The 23,505-nt window shown below is 33.8% G+C and overlaps 1 protein-coding gene across 2 annotated transcripts in view; it reads right to left on the bottom strand.

Moving 5' to 3' along the window:
• Positions 1-23,505, bottom strand: part of LOC149773090 (translocation protein SEC63 homolog) — an 83,460-nt gene that overhangs the window by 24,930 nt on the left and 35,025 nt on the right. The window contains exons 13-17 of one of the 2 annotated variants that reach the window (XM_089946849.1): positions 22,817-22,964; positions 20,134-20,363; positions 15,997-16,167; positions 11,226-11,240; positions 849-1,112 (exon numbers count right to left, since the gene is read on the bottom strand). In XM_089946849.1, coding sequence (XP_089802975.1) covers positions 849-1,112; positions 11,226-11,240; positions 15,997-16,167; positions 20,134-20,363; positions 22,817-22,964 — 828 coding nt within the window. The remainder of the gene's footprint in view (positions 1-848; positions 1,113-11,225; positions 11,241-15,996; positions 16,168-20,133; positions 20,364-22,816; positions 22,965-23,505) is intronic. The other variant, XM_089946850.1, reaches the window with a different exon arrangement.

Genomic DNA, 23,505 nt, shown 5'->3' with positions numbered 1-23,505 from the left:
TCCCACGCTTTTCTAAATATAAATTTCCAGGTCTTTTCCAGGATGAAATTAATTTTTTCAAGGTTAACATATGACCATTGATGAATAGAATTAAAGAACATTTTGGATTATAAAACATTTATTATCCAAATCTGAAGAGGTTTCTCTTTGTTGTTGTGGTGGGGTTTAATGCTATTTTCAGCACACAATAGGCTATACACAGCAGCCAGTATGAATGGTGGTGGAAGAACCAGGGAAAGCCCCGGAAAGAACCACCGACCCACGAGAAGTTACTGGCAAGCTTTCTCACATACCCACATTGGCCGAATCTGAGACTCGAACCCACGCAGCCAGAGGTGAGATGGCAGTGATCCGTAACGGAAAGCGCTTTAGAGCACTCAGCCAATTTTCCAGTAGCGTGGGAACCCCATGGTAAAGAGAGGTTGTAGTGTAGAATTAAAAGATCTGAGCTGATGTATTTCTGAGTGACTCAGCAAATGAATATATGAAATATGAAATCCCCCTCCCGATCAGCTCATGGATATGGAATAAGCCCAATGCATCCCATAAATATTGTATGAGGATACTAAAGTGGCTCAGTGGTTAGTTTACAAGACTCATGACTCAAAGGTCAAAGGTTCAAATTCTATCACTCCATCAGCCTGGGTTGTATACCCTACTGTGTCCTCATGCAAGCACTAGATAACCAACTTGTGCTGTTGTGCTGTAAAACACCAAGCCAAACATTCTACAGAGTAACAAATAAAAAATAAAGAATTTAACCCATTTAATTTGCTGAAAAAAGGGTACTGAATTCATAGACTTAAATCATCTTAAGTATTAGTTTCAAATCATGCACATTTTCTTACCTCTGGAAAGTAAGGACAGTGAACAGGATGACTTTCCTTCTTTTTTGGGGTCAGAACATTCTCCTTTTTAGCCTCTTCTTGAAATTTGTCCCAGTCATCTTCTTCTTCTTCTTTTGAAACATCCTTTGTTTGCTTCTCCTTTGTGTCACTGAACTCAATCGCTTTCACCTCTTCAACCTCAGACTGGTTCTCTTCTTCTGGTTCCTCTTCATGTTCACTTCCAGACTGGTCCACATGCTCACTGTCTCCTGCACCTGCCTCAGCCTGCAATAAATAAAAATGAAAAGATGATCTTTCAGTAGTGTTCGATAGACATAAAATAATAAAGATGTTGATTCATTTCATATGCCATTCATTGCATGTTTTTGTTTACATATTTCATCCAAGCCACAAGGATGCAATTTCATTATCAAATAAACGCAGTAAATTTTAGTAACAAATTGGCTTTGCTATGTGATATTATGTGGCGTTAAGTCAATGTGCCATATTTTCTTATTACAAGATGTTACAACAGACTTTTCTCCAGGATGCATGACTGAATGAATCATGAACTTTAAACTGAATGATTCCCCCATTCCAAAATGAACAAGTATGCAAAAAAATCATGCAGTCTATTTGCCATGAGCGTAATGAAACTTGTAACAATCAACAAAATCATTTATTAATAATAACAAAGCTAAATCTGATCATGTGAACACTTGACTTTGAGATCAACTATCATAATCAAGCAATTTACCAAGTGCATTTTTGCAATTTAGCAATAAGATGCTTTCATGTATTATATAATTATTCAAAGCATTTTACCAACTATGACCAGCATGCAGTTTTCAGTATACAGTGGTAATGTCTCTGCTATTATGTGCAGTTTTAATACAACATAGTGCCATTGTCATAAAACTCAACTGCTGCCACTGTGTTGATGATAATGAATATCAACACCAAAGTTTCATCATTATTCATCAAAAGTTATTATCAGACATTGAAACATACTATAAGGGATCTACTCATTGATGTTGTTTACAAATACTGACTGAACCTCTTAGCAATTGACTGCTCCCTTTTTTACAAAAATCCCCCTAGTTAAAATCCTGAAGAAATCACTGCTCTAATATCTGAATGTTACATCATAATGACACTAATTTTGCTTAATGTTAATTTGTACAAATTAATTAACAGAGATATATATATATATATATATATATATATATATATATATATATATAAGGCATTTGTATGTACTCAACTGGTGCAAATACTTGCAGTTCAAGTGAAAAATAAGGATAAATTATGCCATGTTATGGTAAAAAATAACATGAAGAATGTTTATCGTATGCCTTGTATTTTTAAACTCCAGACAGAGTTCCTCCTAGGAAGGCAGGGTGCAGCACCCAACTCAAATGGACTAAGAACAAAACTGATATATTACACTGTCAATAAGCATACAAAAAATAGAAACCTCCCTTTTTTGTTCATTTTGTCTTTTACCTGGTTAGAAAATGAAAACCTGTAAAACTGAAATTAATCTAAAAAACTAACATTAAGCTAAAAAAACTTGAACACCAGCCTTAATCAAGGCCTTGGCCGACACAGATAAATGGATGCTTATCATCCCAATCTTACAGTATTATCTTCAATGTTAAATTTTTTTGGGCAAATTCTATCTTGCATTCTACTCATTTTCCTGCAACTCTTACCCCAACCTCCAACATGATCACTCTCCCTTCATTGTGTTGAGTCAATGCTACAAAGTAAACTGAGTGACAGATATATGGATGGATTGACACATATACATATTATATGTTTTACTTAGATTATTTGAATTAGGTTCCAATGCAACAAGTTATTAAAAATTTAATATGGTTTGGTTTAGTATTTTCCTGCACAGCAACACCAGTTAGGTTTTATGGTGATGAGGCAATTGGAGTCAAGTGCAGACTGCCCAATGACGCACCACAGATTGATCTGATGGTAGGATTTGAAACCATGCCCTTTCAATTATAAGTCTGGAATGATAACCATTGAAGACAAAAGTTAAAGGATGGAAATGATATTTAAGGTTGACACAACATATGTATACGGCTAGCACTTTATACTCCCTCCATAAAATAGGGTTGGGACATGAAACATAAAATATGTTGGGGCATAAATAAGTTGAAATACTTGTAAATGTATGAAAATTCACTGACAGGCCTGCAACTTTAAAATAAACTTCGAACACAATTCCTGAAAAAAGCTGCAATTATATCAGTAGCAACTTGACTCTAGTCTAATGACTAAAGAATACAATTATATCAGTAGCCACTTGACTCTAGTCTAATGACTAAAGAATACAATTATATCAGTTGTCACTTGACTCTAGTCTAATGACTAAAGAATACAATTATATCAGTAGCAACTTGACTCTAGTCTAATGACTAAAGAATACAATTATACCAGTAGCCATTTGACTCTAGTCTAATGACTAAATAATACAATTATATCAGTTGCCACTTGATTCTAGTCTAATGACTAAAGAATACAAGTATATCAGTAGCCACTTGACTCTAGTCTAATGACTAAAAAATACAATTATATCAGTAGCCACTTGACTCTAGTCTAATGACTAAAGAATATAATTATATCAGTAGCCACTTGACTCTAATCTAATGACTAAAGAATACAATGATATCAGTAGCCACTTGACTCAGGTCTAATGACTAAAGAATACAATTATATCAGTAGCCACTTGACTCTAAGGTGGCGCCCACCAGATAATATGTACTTTTGAGAGAGTGACGTATGTAAGGTGAAGTAGTTCACATTTAAAACATGCACAGTGGAGAGAATGTTTGCATACCTCTATGCTACATTAATGTAATGTGGATGATATTTCTTTTGGATATTGTACTTTTGGAAATTTTACATGATTTAAGCACACTGCTAACTAAAATGGCTGCTCCCTTGTGTTAAAAAATCAGTCTGAATTAGTCTAAAGTACACTATACATAGCAGCTATTAAAATAGGGAAAATGAATTTTGCCAGACTAGACAATACCAGCTTCTGAAAGTGCAATGAATGAATTACCAAATATATAAAATGTAAAAAATGTTATCGGCTCTTTTTTATACAATTTACCTCTGAAGTTCAGGAAGTGAAAATGACCAAGTAGAGCTAGCACTTTTTTGAAAGGTGCACATTTGAAGTAAGGCCAAGCTGTATACTCTATAACCCATAGTACATCCATCAATCATACACCAAAATAAAGGGAATTAAAGGTTCTTTGCATTATACCTAAGATATACAAGGTCTTTTTTAAATAGCCAGTATAACCAGTGAGGAAAGCCGGGGACATTCTTTTTCTTTAAAATCCTAACCCTATGCAAAATGCGAAACTGTATAGCGCCACCTTAAAGAAAATAAAAAAATGTTTGCAATTATTTTTTTTTATTTTCATATAATTATGTATGATGTTCTGAATAAAATGGTACATTCATATTGATGTTAAGCATGAAAATAAGCTAATTATGATCATTTTTCTCTTGCTTACATAATTTGCCATGAGGTATGTTTGTGTGAGTAGTGACCTTAATTATGGGGAAATTAGAAGACTTAGAATATAGGAATAGAGTCAACTTAAATTTAAAACTGTTGCAATAAGTGACAGATATATATGGTGAAAATGTTTCTTTTCATTTATTTGCAATGAAATAAAAAAATAAATGAAGAGAAAGTGAATTCGCTTCTTCCATATTAAACAATAGGCAAAATTTTACACTTTGACCTTTGACCTTTATGAAGCTGATGAGTTACCTCCCTTTTCTAATTGTAAAATTCATTGTTGATATCTCAGAAATAATTCTGGCTAGTTTCATGTTCCTGTCATTCAGCATAACATTGGTTGCTATGTTTACAAAATGTAATGTGCATTCTTAAAATAGCTCACTTTTATCATGGGGGGGTGGGGTAGGCTGGACTTGTTAGAGACTCTGACACTCACAAATACTGTTCTGTGTGGAAAAAGGCAGGAGAATTATTCATAAGGATTGTTTTGATGCTTGCGACTTAAATGTTTCAGCCATATAAACATAATTAAATCATACAAAAATAATACCTACATCTTCTTTATGGTGGCGCTCACCAGATAATATGTACTTTTGAGAGAGTGACGTATGTAAGGTGAAGTAGTTCACATTTAAAACATGCACAGTGGAGAGAATGTTTGCATACCTCTATGCTACATTAATGTAATGTGGATGATATTTCTTTTGGATATTGTACTTTTGGAAATTTTACATGATTTAAGCACACTGCTAACTAAAATGGCTGCTCCCTTGTGTTAAAAAATCAGTCTGAATTAGTCTAAAGTACACTATACATAGCAGCTATTAAAATAGGGAAAATGAATTTTGCCAGACTAGACAATACCAGCTTCTGAAAGTGCAATGAATGAATTACCAAATATATAAAATGTAAAAAAAGTTATCAGCTCTTTTTTATACAATTTACCTCTGAAGTTCAGGAAGTGAAAATGACCAAGTAGAGCTAGCACTTTTTTGAAAGGTGCACATTTGAAGTAAGGCCAAGCTGTATACTCTATAACCCATAGTACACCCATCAATCATACACCAAAATAAAGGGAATTAAAGGTTCTTTGCATTATACCTAAGATATACAAGGTCTTTTTTAAATAGCCAGTATAACCAGTGAGGAAAGCCGGGGACATTCTTTTTCTTTAAAATCCTAACCCTATGCAAAATGCGAAACTGTATAGCGCCACCTAATCTAATGACTAAAGAATACAATTATATCAGTAGCAACTTGACTCTAGTCTAATGACTAAAGAATACAATTATATCAGTAGCCACTTGACTCTAGTCTAATGACTAAATAATACAATTATATCAGTTGCCACTTGACTCTAGTCTAATGACTAAAGATTACAATTATGTCAGTAGCCACTTGACTCTAGTCTAATGACTAAAGAATACAAGTATATCAGTAGCCACTTGACTCTAGTCTAATGACTAAAGAATATAATTATATCAGTAGCCACTTGACTCTAATCTAATGACTAAAGAATACAATTATATCAGTAGCCACTTGACTCAGGTCTAATGACTAAAGAATACAATTATATCAGTAGCCACTTGACTCTAATCTAATGACTAAAGAATATAAATATATCAGTAGCCACTTGACTCTAATCTAATGACTAAAGAATACAATTATATCAGTAGCCACTTGACTCTAGTCTAATGACTAAAGAATACAATTATATCAGTAGCCACTTGACTCTAATCTAATGACTAAAGAATATAATTATATCAGTAGCCACTTGATTCTAGTCTAATGACTTAAAAATACAAATTCAGACACTAAGATTCTAATAACTAAAGAATACAATTTCACCCACTAAAAGTCTAATAACTAAAGACTACAAATTCAGACACTAAGATTCTAATAACTAAAGACTACAAATTCAGACACTAAAAGTCTAATAACTAAAGACTACAAATTCAGACACTAAGATTCTAATAACTAAAGACTACAAATTCAGACACTAAAAGTCTAATAACTAAAGACTACAAATTCAGACACTAAGATTCTAATAACTAAAGACTACAAATTCACACATTAAAATTCATAAGACTCTAGAATCCAAATTCAAATATTAAGATTCAAAAGATTCAAGAATACAATTTCACAAACAATGACTCAAAATGCCCAAGAATACAAATTCACACACGGAGATTCAAAACACTCAAGAATACAAATTCACACACAGAGATTCAAGATGCTCAAGAATACAAATTTACACAGAGATTCGAAATGCTCAAGAATACAAATTTACACAGAGATTCGAAATGCTCAAGAATACAAATTCACAAACTAAGATGTAAAGCTAGTAAAGTAACACAATGTTTATGAAACAGGAAATAAAAGCAGAAGCAAATGGGGCTGAAGCAATCAGGCATGAACTTTGTTATCAATTAAATATAAGAATGCTAATGAACAGATTGTTAAATAAGGGAAATTAATGTCACTATGAAATAAACTTATTAGAACGAAACTTTAAAACCAGAAATGTTGTAGAAGTGGTATTCCAATGCATATTGGCTTGAGTGTGTGTGTGTGTGATTTGGAATTTTAATGTAGCTCTAACAATTTTTCAGTCATATTGTTACAATGTCTGCAGTGCGACAGTTTATAGTGATGTCTAGCACTGGGGCATCATGCTGCAGACATGTAGCATGATGTCCCACACAGTCACATTATCCTGATACCAGGCTGACCAGTCCTAAAAATAACCTCTTAATGCTGAGCGCCAAGCGAGGCAGCATTTGTACCATTTTTATAGATCTTTGGTATGACTTGGCGGGGAATTGAACCTACAACCTCCCACATCCGATGCGGACGCTCTAACCATTAGGCCATCAAAGTGGTGCTTATTAGCTTGAAGAATATACACTGTATTATTTCTACTGAAAATTAGATATAATGGTATCACAAAAAGATCACGGTTTTAATTCAATTACATTTTGCCACTTCAAATTACTTTACTCGTTCCTCAAGTCAAAGACATCTAGTTCTACCCCTAAACATGGTTTGAATCTCCCTACCTGTTCTGCATATTTTTGTGTTATATGGCTGGTCAACACAACATTTCTAATTTCAAAGTAAACACATTAATTAAAAACAAAAAAATCTTATAGAAACCAAAAAGAAAACAGTCTTACAATCATTTTCTTTTTCTGAAACACAAGTATAGGCATGCATTACAGCTTGAAACTGAAATACAAACTCTAGAATTGAGTCGTATATAATATGAATGAATGTTGTTTAAGTAAAATGCATTTTGGGTCACATGAAATTCAAAACAGACATGTATTCAATTTCTGAACTAACAATCGAATCAGAACAATGGGTCTGTTTCATTTTCAAACAATATCAAGACATTAGATATATGATTTTGAATTAAAATTTAAATTCTTGCATCATCAGACCAGTTACAGCTTGATTATACTGTCTGCTATTGTGACTTTAACTGTACTCAAACATTGATTTTTAATGTGCTGCTCAAGTATAGAATTTTTTATAGTTTAAAATATCCTTTTTACAGGAATCTGGTATATAATTTAAGTACCCACTAGTTGATCATGTAAAAATAATGATAACACATGTACATTGCTCTCCATGAGCAAACATGGTTCATCAGCTGGAGCACTGGAATGTACTTGTAACCCTCTTGGTCCGGTGGGAAAAAACCAGCTGGAAAAGGATTCATTAAAAACTTCTGTCTGCTAATTCAAATAAGACATATTATCAAACTGGACAAATTATTGGGGAAAAAATGTGATGGTTTGGGAATAAACTTATCACTCTATAGGGATAAAAAAGTTTTGCTTCACTGTTTACTAAACACCAGATTTACAATACTATGGTGAATTTAACTTCTATTTTACATTAAATATTAAGACAACTCCATTTTTGGTCCCAAACCAAATATATAAATATTTTGAAGGTGTATTGTGGAGGCAAATGCCTCATTTCTTTCAAACAAGAGTATGCTTTTAATGACGCACTGGACAAGAACAAAGAGACATGAACCTTTTGTTCTGTTCCAAAACCAGGCCTTGAATACACAACACTTTGAAGGTTAAACTGACAATTTACTTCCAATCTGAGACTTAATATTTCTGGAAGTGATGACTGCACACAATATTCAGTTGGCTATTTTGTCTCAATTTAAAATTTTTTGCTTATAGCACAAGTTATGACTCCATCAAAATCTGTAAATAAAGAGACAGGAAACTGTATGACCCTCCCCACAAATAGGTATATAAAGAACACTGTTCATAGGAGACATTATAATGAACCCAGTCTTCACATGTATGTACATAAAGGACACATGTCTATCAAGGACATCTCATAAAATATATCTCATAAACCTTTCGCACATCTCTGTATATGAAGGACACATGTTTGTAGAGTACATTTTATCACCCCCCCCTTCACCTATCTGAAAACAATAAATACATCCTCATAGAATGTTACCCCCCCCCCACTTTTCACATATATATATAAAGGACACAAGCTTAGAGAGGACATGTGATAAAGCCCTCTTCATGTATCTGTATATAAAGTATGCCTGTCAGTCAATGACATATTATGAATCCTGCTTTCACGCATATGTATATAAAGGACACCTGTCCATAAAGGACATCATTTTATGAACCCCCTTCACAGATCTATATAAAGGACACCCAATCATAGGGACACCATATTATTACCCCCTTCAAATATCTATATATAAAGAACATCTATCCATAAAGAACATCTATATGAACCCTCTTACCATATCAGTTTATAAAGGGATATCCATGAAGAACAAGATTTTATTATTCCAACCCCGACTCACATATTTGTATATGTTGTTGTTCTGAGCTTAACGCCATTTCTCAGCACAGATAGGCTATACATGGCAGTGATGGAAGAACCTGGGGAAAACCCTGTAAGAACCTCTGACCAATTGGAAGCTACTGACAGCTTACTCACATATCCACAATGGCAAAGTCCGAGACTTGAACCCACATGAACAGAGGTAAGATGGTTATGATCGGTAAACATGAGCACTTCAAACCACTCAGTCACCCCGGAATCCATATCTGTATATATAATGCACATGCTCATAAAGGACAATTTACCAAACACCTCTTCATACATTGGTCTACAATGCACACCTGTCCATGAAAGACATAATTCTGTAGTCCCTAGAATGTTCTTTATGAGGTTTCACTACCTTTAAAGTTTCTAAGAAGTACAGTTTTAAAGACAAACTATTCAAACAAGAAGTCTGTCCATATATGACAGTTATGTCCCCACAAATATGGTACCACTGAAAAAAGCTTAGCACAATATACAATGGGAAGATTCAGAGTCAAAACATGGCATTAACTCAATCCATCTCTGTCAGAAAACGTTTGAAATAAATGTTTACATAGATTTTTTACATTAAAGCCTCAAAAACAATTTGGTTGCAATGCAATAGGTCATTCAAAATTTGATTTGGTTTAGTTTAGCATTTTACTGCACAGCAACACCAGTAGGTTATTTGGTGCTGAGGCCATTGGAGTCAAGTGCAGCCTGCCCAATGACACACCACAGACTGATCCAACCACTGGATTTGAACCCACACCCTTGTGGTTGCAAGTCTGGCATGCTAAACACTAAACCACCATGCTCAAAAGTTAAAGGATGGAAATGACATATGAGGTTGCCACAACAGATGGACACAAAATAATCTAGGAGTGTAAAAAAAGTATGATGTATTTTAACTTACTCAAATTTCACATTAATGCAATTTCATATACTTAGTTTATATTCAATAGTTTTTAATGAAGACTAAAAACAGTGAAATTATTTGTCTAAAACAAAAAACAAAATGAATATGTAAATGATTAAAATGAATTGTATTAAAGTTAATTGACTTACTTATTTTTCAATGAAAATTAAAGGCAGCTAAACCAAAAATGTTGAGTTACATGATTACATGTTAAACTACCACTCTTGGGAACACATAAAAGTCAGGGGTTAGCTGTACTTGCAAATGTTTGAAGATTCACTGACAGGCTACAATTTCCAAATGTCAGTAGCCACTTCATTTTAGTTTACTGACTAAAGAAAACAAATTCACACACTATGATTTTAAAAAATCAAAAATACAATTTTGCACACAAAAATACAAAAGACTCAAAATTAAAAATTCAAACATTAAGATTTAAAAGACTCAAGCATACAATTTTGCAAACAATGATTCAAAATGCTCAAGAATACAAATTCACACAGAGATTAAAAACACTCAAGAATACAAATTCACAAACTAAGATGCAAGGCTAGCAGAGTAACACACTGGTTATGAAACAAGAAACAAAAGCACAAACAAATGGGGTTGAAGCAATCAGGCATGAACTCTATTATCAATTAAATATAAGTATGCAAATGAACCAATTGTTAAATAAGGGAAATTGAGGTCACTACAAAATAAACTTATTAGAAAGAAACTTTAAAACCAGAAATGTTGTAGAAGTGGTATTCCAATGCATATTTGCTTGAAGAATACAGATTGTATGTTTTCTATTGGAAATTAAATATAATGGTACCACAAAAAGATCAAGGCTTAATTAAATGATATTCTGATAGTTCAAATTTACTGTTTACTCATTTGTAAGTCCAGATATATAACTTCTATCCCTTAAAATGATTTCAATCTCCCTACTTGCTAGTCAAACATTTGTGTCATTAGTGGATCATTACAACATTTCTAATTTCAAAAGAAACAAGCATTAATTAAAAAGAACAAAATCCTACAAAAATCATCAAAAAGAAAACAGTCTTACAATCTTTTTCTTTTTCTGAAACACAAGTATTGAGTATGCATTACATCTTCAAACTGAAATTTAGAAAACATATGAAAGCTCATACTCCAGAAAAAAGTAGTGGAGACCATGTTTCTAGTAAAATATGTTTCTTCAATAATACTTACCTGATCATAATACCTTGGGAATGCTATCATTACCTCACAAACAAAGTTAAAGTGACCCACAACTTAGTCATTTTATGTGTTTTAAGTTTTTATAAGGTTGTGGTAAACAAAATTATTAATTCCCATTTATGTTCAATCTGTAGAATTATTACTGTTGTGTTCAGATATAATTTGAGAGGATTTATTTAAATTATTCACTGGAATTACAAAGTGCCTATAGACATTTTGGACTTAAACACTATTTTAGGATTACTGTTAGTTCATTCAAAGACATTCTGGACTATATCACTGTGATACATTAAGACTTGGAATTCATTCAGAATATTCTATACTTTTGGACTTGTGATATATCATTTAAGACTATTTGTGATTTAATACATAATATTGTCAGTTCCTTGCAAATTTTCACTTGTATACAAGGGAAATAAACTGTTTGTTGAATTAAAAAACATTTGATGGTTTTGCTTCTTTCTGTTACATAGTTCAAGACCATAGAGTTACAACAATGTGTGTACCTTGGTTACTACTGGAGCAGAATGCATGCTCTCCTAAAAGGATCTAAGAGCATGAAGGCTGGGAGAATGTTTCCATATTATGATTGGGTAAGTACTTTACTCCAAACACTCGTTTCTTTTTCAAATACACTACCCAATCATAACACCTTAAGGAGAATTTGGTATTTACCATACATATTGGGCCATGATAAAAAAAAATATTTTCCTATCCCAGAACTTATGGTGAAAGTTTTTTTAACCTCGATCATATGTCTCAAAATGTAAGAAACTAAATAAATTTGTGTTGAATTTGCATTCTCCCTGCCCCCCCCCACACACACACGTTGCAATAAAATAGATAAACAAAATGAAAGAAACTAACCTTGTATTGTTATCATTTATTCCTTTTTTTCATCAAGAGCAGTAAAGATTAAAATATGTCCATGAACTCTGTATATGTAGCGTAAGCATCCATACTGTAGCGTGTATTGCTTATGTCCAATAACACATGGCACATTGTTCATTGATGTGAACATTGCGAAACAAATCATGTTTGGTTATACTCAAATGTTTGAATATATTATCTGACAGAAAACTGGACTGAACAAAATTGCAAATGAGAGGGGAAATAATTGACTGAATGTTTGAAGACAACTGCCATTCATGCACGACACGGTGATAGGTACAAAATAACCAAGACTGAATTATATCCAGGTCAACTATATTACAGTATCTCACGAAAAAAATAATAATTTGAAAATACATTCACTTGAGTACAAGTGACAATCTTTTCACTAGCATGGGTTACAAAAAGAATAATTAAAGCAAGTTATTGCTGTGTATACTATTTACCCACAGACATCAGTGCCCATTTGTATTAATTATAACTATAGATAATATAGATGCCAAGCAAACAGAAGCCCGGGCAGAGAATAAACACAACTGGCAGTGAGCAGTAAACCCATTGTTTGAACTTATAGACAGGACATCAAAGACAAAGGTTATATTACAGAGCAATCCAACCTCAGAAGTTGACTTTGAATATTTTTTAGCAGATTTTTTAAAAAAGGATATCAGTAAAAAGGTTATTTTATTACAAAGCAAGCTGATCTCAAATGCCGACTTTGGATTCTTTTAAGTGTGCCAAATTTGTTTTCCTCTTTATTTAAATATACAAAGTCTGAATAGATAAGGAAGCTAACTTTGGTTCCTTTTCACCAGTATTCACAGGAATTTTGAAAATAAATTGAAACAATGGAACAATTTTTAAAGTGACAAAATATAGTGCTTCATGCATAGACATTGATGACCCAGCGTCATCCAAAAGATTTGGAGAAAATAAAATCATTTGATGAATGTGTGAAGGCCAGAAGAGAACAAGATGATTTTACCAATGACGAATAAGATTCTAACACTGCCACATGTGGCCAGACAGCGTTTAGCTCCCGTAGCTAAACATCTGGCTGGGAGGTCTGGATTTCTGAGGTAGTGGTAGTACTCCTAAGGTGTCCTGATCAGATAACATAACTGAAGAAGTATGGATGAATGTTCTTTAACGAATGATAGTGGTAATACATGCTTTGTTTAATACTGTCTGCTATTATGACTTGAACTGTACTCAATGACTGATCTGTAATGCCCTGCATGAGTAAAGGATTTGCATTTAGTTTTAAAATACTTTTTACAGGTATCTGATACATAATCAAAATACACAGTACTTGATAATGTACAAATAACAACAATATGCTGTTCTCCATGAGTAAATGTTAACTAGAGCATTGGAATGTACTTGGAATCCTCTTCTTTGGACCACAGGATCAAACACTTCCTGCTTTAGCAAATATTTACACATAGCAAAACATACCCTATATACTCATTTATAAGTGAGTATATACCAGGGATACACAATCCATGGCCTGTGGACCAGATCCTGCCCACAAACGTGTTCTGTCCGGCCCTCAGGGCAAATTAAAACGACACAGAAATCTGGCCCATGAACAGTAATTATATTAAAGAAATTAGTGTTTGTGGCAATCAAGTGGTCTTAGAAAATCCAATCTGGCCCTTGGCCGAAAAAGGTTGTACACCCCTGGCATATACAGTAAGACATATTGTCAAATCAGACATATTATTGGGGATAAATTGTTGTGTTTTAAGACTAAACCTGTCTTTGATAGGATAAAATCTTCGGGCATCAATGTTTATATTAACACCAGATATATAACTGTATGCTGAATTTAATTTCTAGGATACTTTGTTATCCATGGATATGGAAGAAAAAAACAATAAAAAAATCCATCATAAATAAATCTGATTTTTACAGTAAATATTAACACAATTGTTTCTGGCCCTAATCCAAATAGAAAAATATTTTGATAGTATGCTGTGAAGGCAAAAGCCTCATTTTTGTCTCATGAGAGTATGCCTTCAATGAAACAGAACAAGAACATAGTTACAGAAGCCCTTGTTCTGTTCCAAATCAAGCCCATCTTCACTAGCCAAGGTTCCAATATGATAACCCTATGTACACCTTGGCGGATCAAACAGTTATTTTAGTGCTTTGTCCCAGTGTCACATACTGGATTTCATGGGTTGCCTCCCTTAGCATGTAATGTCAACTAACCAATCGTAAAAATGGTGGAGGCAATTGACTTAAAAAGGATACTTTGTAAGTTTAACATCGAAAGTATGACTACATACCCAAGAGAAGCCATTTCAGGTGCATTTGAGTGAAATGCATTTGTAGAAGCACGGACTGGCAGTGGAAAATTGCTTATTTATCCAATCTGAACAACGTAGCTAGCAAAGATGAATCAGGTCTTGAATGCATAACTCTCTGAAGGTTAAACTGACATTTTACTTCCAATTTGAGAATAAATATTTCTGAAATTGATAACTGCATACAATATTCAGTTTGGCTGTTTCCCATTAAAAACTCTTGCAAGTTTAACTGCTTTTATTTGGACTTGGTTTCTGGTTCTTTTACATGAAAGTGTTATGAATTCTAGGCTAGAATATAATCAGAGGTCTAGATAAAAATTCAATAAATTGGGTATTTTAATTCCCTAGTTTGTGCTTTTTTAAATTTGATGTGAGGTTTTGTGAATAATGCAAGAACACAAAATTCATGCTACAAGACTGAGTCTTAATCAACAGGATGTTAATCATTCCTTTTTGATTGCATAAAGTGGCTTAATGATGAAGACTTAAAGTCCATATTGTGTTAGCCTATATGGCTCTTTTTGAATGAGTGTCCTCATAATAATTAAGTACTATCATTTTAAACATACAATGAACATCTGGAACATGAACTAACGTCATAATTATATTAATTAAATGAACCATCATACAAACATGGAATGTACTTAGAGTAGTACTAAAGTAGCAATATGCTAATAACTTTGGACTAAATGCTTAAAATTTAATTGTTTTCATGACTGGGTGTGTGCGTGATTTAGAATTTTAAAATAGCTTTAACAATTTTTCAGTCATATCGCTACGATGTCTGCAGTGTGACAGTTTATAGTGATGTCTAGCACAGGAGCATCATGCTGCAGACATGTAGCATGATGTCTCACCCAGTCACATTATCCTGACACCAGGCTGACAAGTCCTAACACTAACCTTTTAATGCTGAGCGCCAAGCGAGGCAGCTGTTAGTACCATTTTTGTAAGTCTTTGGTATGACTCGACCAGGGATCAAACCCATGACTTCCCGTGTCCATGGCGGATGCTCTAACCACTAGTCCACTGGAGCGGTTGAATGCATCAATGAACATCTTCGTGTATTTTTTTCCACACTGTCTGCATAAATTATGCAAATACACAGATAATCTAGTGCTCTGATGATACTGTCATGTAACCAAATAAAAGAAACATCTGTGGAATTAATATTGCAAAATTAAAACCATCTTATGATGCATGTTGTATGATTCTCAAAAAGCTTTAAAAAAAGCCTAACATGTATAATCTTAATGTTTTTTATGTTGCTATGACTACTGTCACAATGACTAAACCATTGTCTCACTAACTGAGGACATAAGCATGTTATTTGCTTAAATAAACATTTGATTAATCAATTTTAAGAAAGGGCAACTATTTTATGATGTAGTAATGTACTTGTATCTTTACCTGATCTGTTGTTTCTTCACTTGGCTTTTTGTCATTCACAGGCTGTTTCTTCCACTGGTAGGGCTGTTTAGGCTTTTTTTTGGCAGGTTTTCCTCCTTTTTTCTTATGTTTCTTATTTTTCTCCCATGCTTTTGCTGCCTTCTTTGGTGGAGAATCAGCAGTTTCTTCATTCTGAACAAGAAAACAGCAAATTAAGTATGTTTAACGAATACCTGCATTCTTGTTTACTCAAGAATGTGCTAGTAATAAGCAGTGCTCTCCTTGGCAGAATGGATTTCCTTGTTAAAAATTTCCAGATACACGAAAACTCGTGCTCAACCCACAAGGACACATTTAAAATGATTTAACATGTATTAAAACACCTTACCTGAATGAAAATCCAACTGAAGCTTTTCCATCCAAGACCAGCTTTAATTTATATATAAGCCACATATATATAAGCAATCCAATGTACATTATAATACTAGAGGCCTGGTTTGCTGGTGACACACTATAGAATGATACTGTGTCAGCAGAAAACTCACCAGCTGACCAGTTCAAATGAAATATGATAGGTGTTAAGTCTTTGAGAAATGGTCTTCTGATCCCCACCCCACCACAACCTTACATATAATTCTGTATATACAAAGTGAAGTCATCAATATTACATATGGACCAGCATTCATTAGCTGTAGAGAAGGATTACTCGAAGTAATGGCCCAGTATTCATTAGCTGTAGAGAAGGATTACTCAATGTAATGGCCATTACTCAATGTAATGGCCCAGTATTCAGTTGCTGTATAGAGGGATTAATCAATGTAATGGCCCAGTATTCATTAGCTGTAGAGAAGGATTACTCAATGTAATGGCCCAGTATTCAATTGCTGTATAGAGGGATTACTCAATGTAATGGCCCAATATTCATTAGCTGTAGAGAAGAATTACTCAATGTAATGGCCCAGTATTCAATTGCTGTATAGAGGGATTACTCAATGTAATGGCCCAGCATTCATTTGCTGCATACAGGGATTATCAAATGTAATGGCCCAGTATTCTTTAGCTGTACAGAGAAATTACTCAATGTAATGGCCCAGTATTCATTAACTGTAGAGAGGGATTACTCAATGTAATGGCCCAGTATTCATTTGCTGCATAGAGGGATTACCAAATGTAATGGCCCAGTATTCATTAGCTGTAGAGAGGGATTACTCAATGTAATGGCCCAGTATTCATTAGCTGTAGAGAGGGATTACTCAATGTAATGGCCCAGTATTCAATTGCTGTTTAGAGGGCTTACTCAATGTAATGGCCCAGTATTCATTTGCTGCATTGAGGGATTACCAAATGTAATGTCCCAGTATTCATTGGCTGTAGAGACAGATTACTCAATGTAATGGCCCAGTATTCATTAACTGTAGAGAGGGATTACTCAATGTAATGGCCCAGTATTCATTTGCTGCATAGAGGCATTACCAAATGTAATGGCCCAGTATTCATTAGCTGTAGAGAGGGATTACTCAATGTAATGGCCCAGTATTCATCAACTGTATCGAGGGATTACTTATTGTAATCTACTCTACAAAAGGATCATTCCTATTAAACTGTTTAAGTAATGCAATTTATGGATTTCTTTACATCTGAAGGTCAAAATAATCTATAGGAAATACAAAGAAATTGAAAAAGTAAAGGAAAAGGAACCCTGCCTGCAAATGTCTTCACAATAACATGAACGAATATTACGAAATCTATTACATCTGTACATCTGAATACTGCATATTCCTCACTCTTACTTAATACACTGAATACAAAGTTAACAGCTGAAATTTTCCACTTTATCTGTAATGTGAACCTGGAAGTTTATGAAATGGTTTATACCAATCATACAATTGTAAATAATTTCTCAAAATTTCCCATACTCACAATGGATTTCAACTTGAGAAATTTAATATAAAAATTTCAATAGTTACAAAAAAGTTATTACCAAAAAACGAAATCATCAACACACTGACTAAAATGTGTAGTTCCAGTTCCAGCTGTTGGTTCAGTTTTAGTATTATTCTTCATTCCTTCAGTAGTTTTTACCCCAAACGTTTTATTTATAAAAATGATTTTTTTGTTCAGAAAACTAATTCAGAACTTCACCAAACAAAAGTATTTTATGTCATTTAACTTTTTTTACGCATTATTTTTTAAAATAACAAGCAAACTTACTCTTACTCAGATGTTTTTGAGGATGATTATTTTTGTTGTTGTTATGGGGTTTAACGCCACTTTTCAGCACACGATAGGCTATGCATGATGGCCAGTATTAATGGTGGAGGAAGAACATGGGAAAACTCCAGGAAGAACCACTGACCCACGAGAAACTAATGGCAAGCTTTCTCACATACCCACATTGGCCGAATCCTAGTCTCGAACCCACACAGACAGAGGTGAGATGGCAGTGATCCGTAACAGAGAGCACTTTAGACCACTCGGGGCCCCTTTCTGGATGATAATAAGGTTGTTGCTAGTATCTATTTTCTTTCTAATTAGGATAGAGGTTATGCATTTTTTTTTAAAGTCTAATCTGTTCTGAGAAATTTAAAAAATCACATGCTGTGAGGGACTTATGTAAGGTCTATATGATACAATATAAACCTATGGCCATCATTCAATTAAAGGGTTCTGTTAAGTCCAGGAGATTAACTTTCACAACTCTCTTGTCATTTGATTTGGGGCTAGAAAGTAATAAAACAGAAAATTATGGGCACCTTCCAGTATTTGACATTTTGAGCTAGCAAATGGTCATTTTAGCTCATCTGCCAGACCAGTCAGCAAATATTTTACAATGAAATAAAAAAGTTTTTTTTAAACATACAGCTCAAATTGTGCAGAAGACCTACCTCTGTAAAGTTGACACTACTAAACTCCTAAAGAACAAGGACTTGCAAAATACAACCAAACACAGTGTTCTGAGAAGTAGCGAATGTACTCACGTGCAAGTCCAACTGCAAACAACATAGGCCTTGATCTGCCACTGGGTGATGCAGATCAGGGTCAATTATGTTTGTTCTATTGATTATTAATAACAAACTACATTGACCCTGATCTGCCAGGGCATCTTGGAATAAGCAATTTGCAGTCAGACCTAACTTGTATAAATGTATATATAATACCTCTCTATAATTAAAATTTTAGACGCACACAATGAAAAATGATTCATCATAGGGCAAGACTAATATATGTCATCTCCATCAAAAGGTTGGTCTAAAAAAATACAGTAGAACTTTTGTAGACCCTTTTCAAGTGCAAGATTTTTTTTTTTTTGCAATTTTAGAGGCTGCAGGCAGGAGAAGGCTTTCCAATGGGACTAATCCCGTATATTATGTTTTTACATATTGCCACAAAGAGTAACATTATAAAAGATGAAAGGATTTGAAAAATATCACCCACTTTATGTTTTCATCTCATTTCTGAAATGCATTAAATGGAAACCTTTGTCAAAATGTAAGGGCTATTCCATTTAAACATACATGGTAACCAGGGAAGGCAGTTTTTAAAACATATTCCAGGGTACTTTGACTTCACAAAGGTCATATTTAAATGATAAGAAAATTCTAAATTGCATCCATGGGTGGGTACCACACTTCAACAGTGCCTTCCTTGGGTCCCATGTATGTTTTAATGGAACAGCCCTAAGATCATTTAGATATCCAAACCCATTTTTTTTTGTTTCTTCAAGAAAATTCAAATACACTCCATTATCAGCCTCCCCTGAAATGAGCATGCCATACATTGAAATTAATTCCAAATGCTGGAGTAAACATCCCCCAGAGAATTTTATTTTGGACACGTGAATCTACTTTTTATCTCCCGTTTTCTGCTTTCAGAACAATTGCAACAGAATTTTTGCTGAATCTTTTTTCTTCAAGTTTTATATTCATGATTTTTCACAATTTGCTCTCAATTGGTCCCCAAAGTGAACAAAAGAAGTAAAACATTTCAGTCTGCCAAGAAAGGCAATTTTCTTGCATCAAAGATGAAAACTAATGATCAAATGCACAACAGCAAAACCTAAAATGAACACTATCTCCAAAGTCATTTGAGTGAATGTGTATTCAAGTGGATAATCTTCAAGACAATATCAAAGATTTGGTATAATTGATGTTAACAAACCTTTGCCTCTTCCTCTTCTTCCTTATCCTCATTTTTATCATTGCCTTCATTCATGCCATGCTCGTCATCTTCCTCATGCATTTCAATATATCTCTGATTGCTGTATGACCCTTGTTCCTCAGATTCTTTAAATTCCCTTTCAAACACTTCCCCCATGCTCTTTCTTTCCAGTGTAACAGTCACTGTTACAATTGACCCAGCTGTGATGGATGTGTCCTCATCATCAAGAACTGAAATCAATATATTTTTCAAGTAAGCAATTTTCCTTTGCATATTGTAACCATTCCTTGATCAGGAAAAATACATACACATCTTTACTTTCTCAGACTGATGCATTTACATGAGAGGTCTCAAAACTTAAATACCAACAAAACAAGAAATCTGCAGAACGATATAGTTTATCATGTCTTTTGGCTTGTTTTAGTAGTAAAGAAGCTAAAAAGTCATTTGCTAGCAAGAGATATGTCATACCCACAGACACAAAGAATGGTGCCAAATCCTGTCAATCATCGGTTATTACTTCAACAGATGTTCATGCTCTTCCACATATGTAACTGCAATGGGGGGTCAGGCTGCAATGGAGGGTGGGGGGTCATGGTTTTGTTCCTTTGGTGTTTGCAACACAGTAACAAAAGTAGTTTATTTATTGCCAAGGGCAGCAATTGGAGTGAAGTGCCATGCCCAAGGACAAACCATATCAGATGACCCTGACTGATCCATTGGTAGGATCTGAACCCCCACCCTTACAGTTCTGAGTCTGACATGCTTAGATGAATGCAATGCTGGATAGATTAAGATCATTAAGATCAGATTTGCTGACAAGAACTCAAAACAATGCAAAACACAAGTAAAACAAGAAATTTTAGGTCTTGGTTCAGAAGACAGACACCTGGAAATTAAGCAGAATGTCATCCAGGTAGTTCAATGTCACAAATATGGAGCTGTTTCAGAAAATGTTAAGACTGATATGTCTCTATTATTTTCAAGAAGTTCCAAAGAGTGCCATAAACTGGTAGTGTCCCTGCATGTGCACCTAGGAAATTTCCATCAAATTGTTTTGATGGAAATATGAATTTCTCAGGCAGTAGGCAACATTTTTCTACTTTTAAAGACAGGGTGAACATCATTTTTCCCCCAAGAAGGATTGATTTCCAAGGTAGTGGATGTACTCCAAACAGTTCATGAGTAACTAACATAAGCAAACATGAAAATTAGTTAAATGCAAAATCGAAACATAGATCCCTATGGCAACAACAATATCTACAAAAAAGTGACATATATGTCAAAAGTATGCTTCACAGGAAATACAAAAATAAAATAAAGCATACACATGTAACAATAAAAAAAACATCTATTTCAGACATCTGAATATGGTAAAACCATTTTAAGGTATTCAGAGCTAGGGTTACTTTTTGTTGAGTAATAGGAGTAAAGTGTCTTGCCAAAGAGCACAATACTGAAGATTCATTTCAAGATCACATTCATTTCATTGTTTTCCATGCTGAATGTATCCATAACATATTTCATCTACTGAGAGTGCTACTTGTCATATTTCTACTTTATATTTTTCTTCAGTTATAAATTACAGATTATTTGATTTTATTCCTAAGTTGTAGTTTTTACTAATTTAAATATCTTGTGTTAATAAAAAAAAACTATTAATCATGTATTCTAAAGTTATTTTTACCAATTGCATATTTTTCTGCAAGGGGGAGAATTTAAAATAACCCAAACTTCATAGTCTTCATTTTATTCATTTCAGATTTTTATATTTTTAGTAACAGAAGCCAGACTTGGATATCAGCATCATTTAAGTTCTTCATGCCATAATGTTTTCTGTCAAGTTTGGAGAAATTCTGATCAGTGGCTTTGGAGAAGTCAAATAAAGGTTTTTTCTATCTTCTTAACAGTGTTTTATCAATTTTTTTAAATAGTGACTACATTTTAGGGCGGAAAAGCATAAGCTGGATCAAATTCTGCTATGTTTGAAAAGTCACTGTCATTTAATGGGTTCTCACCACTTTTAGAAATGGCTATTTCTGATGGAAAATGAACTTCAGTTGTACTATTTTAAAGCCAGGATGTGCTGTGCCAAAAGTGGTCCAGTGATTTTTAATAAAAGTTTAAAGGAGCAATTGTTGATGGGAGCACAATACACAATATGCAACAAACAAAGAAACATGTCATAAGTTCACTTGGTCTTACACTCAGATCAGCCCAAACTTAATGATGCTAAAATATTGTGAATATGGAACTCCAGACCACTGATAATGAATTTTATGGACTGAACATCAAGCTGCAAAGAAAACAAAGCCTTTTTTACCTTCTGACTTTACTGTCATTTTGAATTGAGGTAAATTATGACATGTATTCATGACATGCTGATATTCTTTATCTTCTGACTTTACTGTCATCTTGACTTGAGGTAAATTATTACATGTACTCATGACATGCTGATATTCTTTACCTTCTGACTTTACTGTCATCTTGACTTGAGGTAAATTATTACATGTATTCATGACATGCTGATATTCTTTATCTTCTGACTTTACTGTCATCTTGACTTGAGGTAAATTATTACATGTACTCATGGCATGCTGATATTCTTTACCTTCTGACTTTACTGTCATCTTGACTTGAGGTAAATTATTACATGTATTCATGACATGCTGATATTCTTTACCTTCTGACTTTACTGTCATCTTGACTTGAGGTAAATTATAACATGTATTCATGACATGCTGATATTCTTCATCATTAAGTGTACGCAGCAACATTCTCCTGTCTGCAGGTTTCATCGTCACCAGATCCCGTATTTTTTGAACATTTCTCTGTAAAGAGAATTTATTATTACGTACAGTCAAACCTGACACTAGCGGCCACCTATGGGAAAAGGCAAAACTGGCCTTTATACACAGGTGACCTCTGCACAACTAGTTCACATTTTAAAACTGGTTTTTGATAAATACCATACAACAAATTTCATTAAAGCATTATTATTATTATTATTTTATCAAGATTGTTTATATGTCCTATACAACTAAAATCATAAATTATATGTACATGTTCTCTCCCAAATTTATGTTCCACATAAGATTACTGTATCCAGCACACTTTTATCCTTGCTATAAACAAAAATCATTTACTTAAAATAATTACCAATCATAGTTTGTTCATGCTTAAAAAACAATATCTGGATTAGCTCAGCTTGGCAAGATCAAAAGACAATTGGCTGATGTGAATAGGAAATCAAAAGAAGCTGTATACAAATTTTTTTGTGACCCATGAACTGAAACTTCCTGTCTTTACAAACGAGTTTTGACTATTAAATGACCCCCTGACCCTAATGAAAAGGGTTGTAACCCGCACCTC

Source organism: Sinohyriopsis cumingii, unplaced genomic scaffold, assembly GCF_028554795.1.
Source record: "Sinohyriopsis cumingii isolate HCF-2022 unplaced genomic scaffold, ASM2855479v2 utg000913l, whole genome shotgun sequence".
Classification (NCBI taxonomy): Eukaryota; Metazoa; Mollusca; class Bivalvia; order Unionida; family Unionidae; genus Sinohyriopsis; species Sinohyriopsis cumingii.
This window is presented reverse-complemented; position numbering and strand designations above follow the sequence as displayed.